The following is an 8,121-nucleotide window of genomic DNA, read 5'->3' as shown; positions in this document are numbered from 1 at the left end:
GCATAATTTGAGGCTGACCTCATTCATTCATTGGGAACTTTAACTTTAACCAACATATATCATGTGAAAACAATTAAAAATCCACTATCTTCCTTACACTAAAAAAAGGTGGAATCACCGGCCATAGTGACCTAAAACATGCTAGCGTATATAGGGAATTGAACCCTGCTAGATCCCTATATTGGAAATATAGGTTCAAAGACTAGGAGATATGAGGAAACCCATACCGGGCATGCCTCATCTCATTAGAGTTACGTAAACCTCCACCCTTTCCGAAAGAAGGCATCACCGCTCATAGCTAGTCTATCGGTGCTCAGTATAAAGTCCCTTTCATTCAACTCATATGTCATGAAAGTTAACTTCTAGTATGAGGATATCATAGCTCAATATATGATTTATCATCTCATCATTAGTATTAAGTGTGTTAATCTCAATACTTTCATTAGAGTGTTCATAGATACTGGTCTCTTCTTTAACTTTACTTTAATAGGTGAGTACGTTTTGGTAACATTTACTTAGGGTCATTTGAGATTGCTCTCATCTTTTACATTGTCCTTATATCATTTTGTCACCACATTCATTAACATTAGCACATTTGCTCTTCATAATTACTCACCCCTTTTTACGTGAATGTTTATTTCATCATTTAGTGTATCTTACACACGTACTTAACTCTTCTAGGGTTTCATCATTTTATCACATACATCTTAGGTTCACTTATTTTTAATCGTATGCTTGACTTATGGGTCTATACATACAAGTCTGAGGCTTCATTCACAGTTTGTTAAGTGACTCATAGCTTCCTAAGATTATGCAGTACAAGACGTATGTATCTTGTATGTATGCCAAAATTTTGATTTTGGTCTAAGTAGGTGAAATTATTCTTGAACATTTAATTCAGGTATTATTTATGTATCAATACTAAAATTCGGGGGAAGGGAACCCAAACTCAAATCCCTTAGACAACACTTACATTTTTCCTTGATTTTTTAGTCCTCTTGACATTGGGACCCTAGATCGAACCCCAACATCAACATTTATTTTTAGTTCCTCTTTCTAGAACTTCTCTCCTTTGGCCGAGGGGTTTTGGGTTGAACACCCACAACCCCCGTTTTATTTTGCTATCTATTTTCCTTGTCCATTTTGTCTTAACTAGGAGGTTGTGGGATCAAACCCCCACAGCCTTTATTTTTTTTTATTTCGCATGGGACTTAGAGGTTGTGGGTTCGAACCCCCACAACTTTCTTATTTTTATTTTCATTTAAAAGTTAACTACTTAAGCGTTGGCAGTGAGGTTGTGGTATCGAGCCCCCAAAACTTCACATTATTTTCTTTCTTATTTCTCTCTTTGTCTCCTCCTTCATCCAAGAGGTGGTAGGTTCGAACCCCATTGCTCTCATTATTTTTATTAATTTAAAATTTCCCCTTACTCTCTTGTTTGGCCGCGAGGTTCTAGGTTCGAATCCTACACCTCTGATTTATTGTTTTTCCAGCTTTCATGTAGTAAGGGTCTTGGGTTCAATCCCCACTGACCTCACATGTTTTAAATATACTTTTGAACCTCTCAACCTCAAGTATTCTGGCCGAAAATTCCATCACCAAGTGCTGGAAATTTTATTATTTTATTAGCCTTTATTTAACAACATTCATACGTTCGTTTTGTGGTACTTTCATAGTATGTTTAACCCATTCTTAGGTGTAAATTTATTGTTGTTTTAGCTGAGATTTTTCCACTTAAGATCAGAAACCTTACACTTCATTTACATCACAATTTACACACCTTATGCACAATAATTCCAATCATCAAAAAGTCATTTTAAGGATTCAAATGGAGAACAACAACAAACATTTTACACATTGCACCACATCATTTTCGGTTAACATCAATGAACATGCTTACTATTTCCAAACATAAAATCATAAGGAACATCATATTTCACACTTATATACCAGCAACCATACCAACAACATGATTTCTAAACTAATTTAGATTGAAATTTGAAGGAGACTAGGGACAAGGAGTTCAACAATGAAGGGGACAACCTTAGTTTTATACGTTGAATTTTGTTGAAAGAAATTTCTCTTGAAGAAAGTATTACAAGAGAGAAAACCCATGACTGTTATTGGTGTTGTTCAACACTCAAAGTTTCTGCGCAGAATCACCACCAAGCCCAAAGTCCAACACAGAAACTCCTACCTTACCCGTCGAGAAGATGATGCAAAGTTTTCATTTCTTAAGTTAGCTTGCTTGCTTGTATATTTTCTTTTGTAAGTTCTTTGAGTGTAGAGAAATTTTGATTGTTTTATAATGTTTTGATATTATGGTTTTGCAGCCAAGAAATTTTTTTTGGACAAGAGAGAGATTTAAGTGTGAGAGAGAGAGATTGTGTGAGATATTGCCTTTTAAAACTAGGACAATTGGCAAGACTTAATCAATTTAAAAAAAATTTAATAAATAAAGAAATAAATAATAATTAATAATTAAATATGATTTTCATTTTTAAATCAGACAGTAATGATTAATCTATTAAATTAATTCACCAATAACAAAAATCACATTAAATCATTGCTCCCACTTAGGTTCGAACCTGGGTGGAGCAAGACTTCATTTCAAGGGCTCAGTTTCGGCCCTCTATCCCCAAATTGACCATCTAGTTTATTAATTAGATAATTAATTACATATTTAGGGTAATTACGGTACTACCCTTATCCAGGAAAAAGACCATTTTACCCCTAGACTCTTCAAACCTAAGATTTGTTCTTTTTAAGTCCGGTAAGACTCCTTTGAGTAAATCTTCGTATTCGAGATCCCTACATGGTTGGACCCAACCTTTCCAAGCCCAAATAACTTCCCAAATTAGTTAGCTTTGCTGTAGAAAGGGTTCCGAGGTCTGGTTCTACGCGTATCAATCTGTGTGAACCCTGGTCTAATCGTAGGCATTCTTGACACATTAAGCATTTCTTACCTTATTCATTTTTAGGGTTGTTACATTATCCCCCCTTAGGAACATTCGTCCCCGAATGAAACTACCACTACCTAGCGTAATGCAGTCAAATCATAACATAATCACTATGCACAACCAAGCAATAGCAACAAAATATGGAGAGATAAGGAAACTTAGACATAAAAGTAGGAAATCTAACCTCAAGAGATAAAAAGATGAGGGTAACGGGATCTCATGTCGGCCTCAGCCTCCCAGGTAGCATTCTCAACAAGATGATTTCTCCACAATGCCTTCATTGTGGCAATCTCCTTGTTCCTCAGCTGCTTGACTTATTTGTCAATGATCGCAACAGGTATCTCCTCATAGGATAAGTCTTTATCGACCTCCAAACCTTCCACATGTAGAATCGATGCTGAATCACCTAGGCACTTCTTTAACATGGATACATGAAAGACTGGATGGATAGAAGCTATCTCCTCAAGTAATGCCAACTTATAGGCCACCTCATCAACACATTGTAGGATCTCGTAAGGCCCAACATACCTCTGACTCAACTTCTCTTTCCTGCCAAACCTCATCACCCCCTTCATAGGTGATATCTTCAGATAGACCTGGCCACGAACATCAAACTCTAATGGTCGTTTTCTGTTATCTGCATATGACTTCTGCCGACTGTAAGTAGTAGTCAAGCTATCCTTAATCACTCTGACGTTCTCTAAGGCCTCATTAATGATCTCTGGACCCAAAATGGATGACTCTCCAACCTCGAACCACCCAACTTGAGATCTACACCTCCTACCATACAGTGCCTCAAACAGTTCCATCCCAATGCTTGAGTGATAGATGTTATTATACAAGAATTATATCAAAGGTAGATGGTCATCCCAACTACTCCTAAATTCAATCACACACACACTCAACATATCCTCCAATATCTGAATGTTGCGCTCTACCTGCCCATCAGTCTTAGGATGAAAGGCAGTACTAAGCTTCACCTGTGTGCCTAAGCTCTTCTAGAAGTATCTCCAGAAATGTGAAGTGATCTGAGCTCGTCTATCTGAAATGATAGACAAAGGAATCCCATGACATCTCGCAATCTCATAAATGTAGATTTTTGCATAATCCTCAGCTCTGTAAGTAGACTTCACATGTATAAAGTAAGTAGACTTAGTCATCCTTTCCACAATAATCCATATGGAGTCATGATGTCTCCTAGTCTTCTGAAGACCAACCACGAAGTCCATATTAATGGCCTCATATTTCCAAGTTGGAACTTTAATAATCTAAGTAAGACCGCCAGGCTTAAGATGTTTTGCCTTAACCTGTTGAAAATTAGGACATTTGGCCACATATTATGCAATGTCCTTCTTCATGCCATCCCACCAATAAATCTGCTTAAGATCATGATACATCTTTGTGGAATATGGATGTATGGAATATCTGGAACCATGGGCATCTGCAATGATCCTGGTCCGCAAATCATCCATATTTGGTACACATAGCCTGTCCTGGTACCAAAAGGTATGACATCATCTCCCAAAGTAAAACACTCATTTATCTTAACCAACACTTAGTCCTTCAGCTCCATCAACACAGGATCAAGATGTTTACCCTTGTTGACTTCAATTACTAAGGATGATTTAGAACTAGGACGAACTGAAAAACCCCCACTAGTAGAGTCAACTAACCACACACCCAGTCTGGCCAGTCAGTGTACATCTTTCACCAACTCTTTCTTCTCATCCATAACGTGGGCTATACTTCCCATGCTCATCCTGCTCAAAGCATGAGCTACATTACCCTTACCTAGATGGTAGTGGACATTCATGTCATAGTCCTTCGTTAGATCCAACCATCTCCGCTAACATGGATTCCACTTTCTGTGTGAAAACATACTAGAGACTCTAGTGGTCTCTAAACACATCCACATGCACCCCATAAAAGTAGTGCTTCCATAGCTTCAGTGCAAACACCACAGTTTCCAACTCTAGGTCATGAGTGGGATAATTTTTCTCCTGAACCTTGAGCTTTTGGGATGCATAATCTATTACCTTACAACCATGAATAAGAACACAACCCAAACCAACCCTAGATGCATCACAATAAACAGTGTAATTCTCACAACACTCAGGCAAAGTAAGCACCGGGGTTGAAGTAAGTTTGTTCTTGAGTTGCTGGAAACTCTTCTCACAAGTCTCTGTCTATTCAAACTTGGCCTTCTTCTTAGTCAAAGTTGTCAGTGGGGCAGCGATGGAAGAAAAACCCTCCACGAATCTGCGGTAGTAACAAACCAATCCTAAGAAGCTACAAATATTTGTGGGAGTAAGAGATATTGTCCAATCATTAACAACCTCATTCTTCCTGGGGTTCACCTCTGCACCTTGATCGGACACAACATGACCCAGGAAGATCATTAATCTTATCAAGAATTCACACTTGATGAATTTGGCATACAACTGATGTTGTCTAAGTACCTGCAAGTTTAGTCTCAAATGTCGTTCATGCTCCTTGGTCTTTGAGTAGATGAGAATGTCATCGATGAATACAATGACGAAAGAGTCAAGGTATTCACTGAAGACCCTGTTCGAGAGATCCATAAATGCAGCAGGTGCATTAGTGAGATCAAATGACATAGCTAAAAACTCGTAATGACCGTAATGGGTACGAAAGGCTGTCTTTGGGATACCTCCATCCCTAACCCCCCTCGACTTGAGTGCAAAGAATCGTTGCCTCGTTAGAGTCTCCTCACTTGAACCATTCGGTTGAACTTTCTCCTTTCTTTTTTTCTCAACCTCTCATATACGGACAATCCTTCATCATGTGACCCGATTTGCTAATACAGTAACAAGCGTTAGAGCCCCTCATACACTCTCCTCTATGAAGTTTGCCACACTTCCTACAAGGTGGCCTCTTTTGAGGTGTATCTACTTCACTATTTCTCTTAACTCTGGGCTCGGAATCCCTATCATTGCGACTTTTGATTGAAGTTGACTCCCCTTGGTGGGAGAGTCCCTTCTTAAACCTAGGCTTATCATTGATTTGAATACTACTCTTCCTTGAGAAATTCTTCTCAACTTGCCTTGACCTGTTCCCTGCCCTAGTATGCTTTCTCTTCCCGCTTTCCTCCAGCTGTTGGACACGGACCATAAGCCTGGAAAGGTCCATGCTATCATGCAACATAGTTTCCCTACAGTCTTCCTCAAGATCCTCGGCAATCTTAGATCCAGTGTAAACGGGAAGATTCATCCTTGTGAAGTCCATTAACCTTTTAGCCATGGTGTGACAGGTGGGTTCTCCCTAGTAACACCTTGTTGCTCTGCCTGGGCTGTCATAGCTTGAGCTTGTTAGGTGATGGCTTGGGCCATCTGTACCAGGGCTATCCTTACTTCTCCATCTGTCAACCCAGCTCAGTTAACAAGCATCTCCATTTCAACGGTTGGGGCCTGGGGAGGATTTTGGTTTACCCTAGGAGCTGCTCCTCCAATATCTCCGCCTATATTTCTCCTCGTATTCATATTTCTGAATCTCAAGAGTTGATGTTAGATACGCTCATAACGCAAAAAAATCATACATTTGAAAAGGCACTATCAGTAGAAGGGAAATTTTCCTTCGCATCATGCAGTCTCTGATTCGGGATAGTGGTGCACTTTACTACCATCACTTAGAAACTACTCAATGTGGTTGATGTGAACTTATTATCCTCAAAATTTAATCTAGGGCTTTGATACCAACTTTTTCACGACCATAATCTATAACCTAGATGAGATCGGCGTAGTTGACCTCTCAGAAGTTGCAAACAAGCCTACATACGTCATTCTCACTTCATCTAGGTTAATTTTAGCAAAAAAATTGAACTTTTTGTTTTCTTATTTCATGCTAAGAATTTTAAACTTAATGTTATAGGCGTTCATAAATCAACCATCTAATAGGGAGAAAATCAAATGAAAGAATCAGTTCATAATTTTACTTAAACGTATTTTTGCCAAAATGACACCAATACAAATTCTGAACAAAAGTGGAAAGAAACACTAGTGGAACATGCTCCACCGGCTATAGACTACATCAAAGCTAGATAATAGCGGTAGACATCCTCGAAAGCATGAGGGCCGAACAAGTCCTGATAAATGTTCCACGTTCGGATAACTGCAACGTCAACCTATAAGCTCTAGCGTCCACCTGTGCCTGCACCTAAAGTTGTAGAATTGTAGGGGATTAGTACATACTTGTACTAAGTATGGGTATATGCAAGCACACATAAAGGACATGCATGAGTAAGAACAACTCTTTCCTTACAATATGATTATGGGAAGTCAATTTAGTGGACTTGACAAAATGGGATTAGGAAAGTTAGTGAGATTTCCAAATATGGATTACAAAATTCATGCCATGAGAGTAACATGCATCATCATACTTATTATACTGAACACATCACATAACATATTACACATATCACATATTGTTTTGCATATAGCACATAACATCTTTCATATCATTCATTCATATGCCACGAGACCTTGGAATCATGGACTTGATATTAAAACTTCTCTAAATGAGGGCTCAACATATGGGACCTTAACTAGGGAGCCTTTTTTAGCAAACACAGAGTCTGCTTCATTCATTCAGACATACTTCACTTCATGACGTTCATAGTCTAGGTGAACACCAGCTATACATAGGGTGTAGTTTAAGACATTCATTGGGTTTGCTGTGCAATGATCAAGAATGACCTACTTTCATTACTTAGGTCTAGCTCACCTCTTGATTATCCTATACTAACACCTTTGGTATAATTTGTTTCATTATGTGCATCATTTGAGGCTGACCTTATTCATTCATTGGGAACTTTAACTGTAACTAACATAGATCATGTGACAATCATTACAAATCCAGTGTCTGCCCCACACCGAAAAGAGATGGAATCACCGGCCAAAGTGACCCAAAACATGCTAGCATATATAGGGGATTGAACCCTGCTAGATCCCTACATTGGCAGTATAGGTTCAAAGATTAGGATATATAGGGAAACCCATACCCGATAATGCCGGAAAGTATTATCTCATGAGAGTTACGTAAACCTCCATCGTTCTCGAAAGAAGGCATCATCGCTTATAGCTAGTCTATCGGTGCTCTATATAAAGTTCCATTTCATTCAACTCATACGTCATGGAAGTTTGCA

At 38.7% G+C, this 8,121-nt stretch overlaps 2 protein-coding genes across 2 annotated transcripts; both read right to left on the bottom strand.

Annotated features, from left to right (window-relative positions):
- Window positions 1-3,274: 3,274 nt before the first annotated feature.
- On the bottom strand, window positions 3,275-3,769 carry LOC138337287 (uncharacterized). The gene has a single exon (XM_069287192.1). It carries the CDS (start codon window positions 3,767-3,769, stop codon window positions 3,275-3,277), a length of 495 nt encoding a protein of 164 aa, XP_069143293.1.
- A 1,963-nt stretch (window positions 3,770-5,732) lies between these two features.
- On the bottom strand, window positions 5,733-6,221 carry LOC138337286 (uncharacterized). The gene has a single exon (XM_069287191.1). The coding sequence runs from the start codon at window positions 6,219-6,221 to the stop codon at window positions 5,733-5,735; it is 489 nt and encodes a 162-aa protein (XP_069143292.1).
- Window positions 6,222-8,121: the final 1,900 nt, after the last annotated feature.

The sequence above is a fragment of the Solanum lycopersicum genome, chromosome 7 (assembly GCF_036512215.1).
Source record: "Solanum lycopersicum chromosome 7, SLM_r2.1".
NCBI classification, from domain to species: domain Eukaryota; kingdom Viridiplantae; phylum Streptophyta; class Magnoliopsida; order Solanales; family Solanaceae; genus Solanum; species Solanum lycopersicum.
This window is presented reverse-complemented; position numbering and strand designations above follow the sequence as displayed.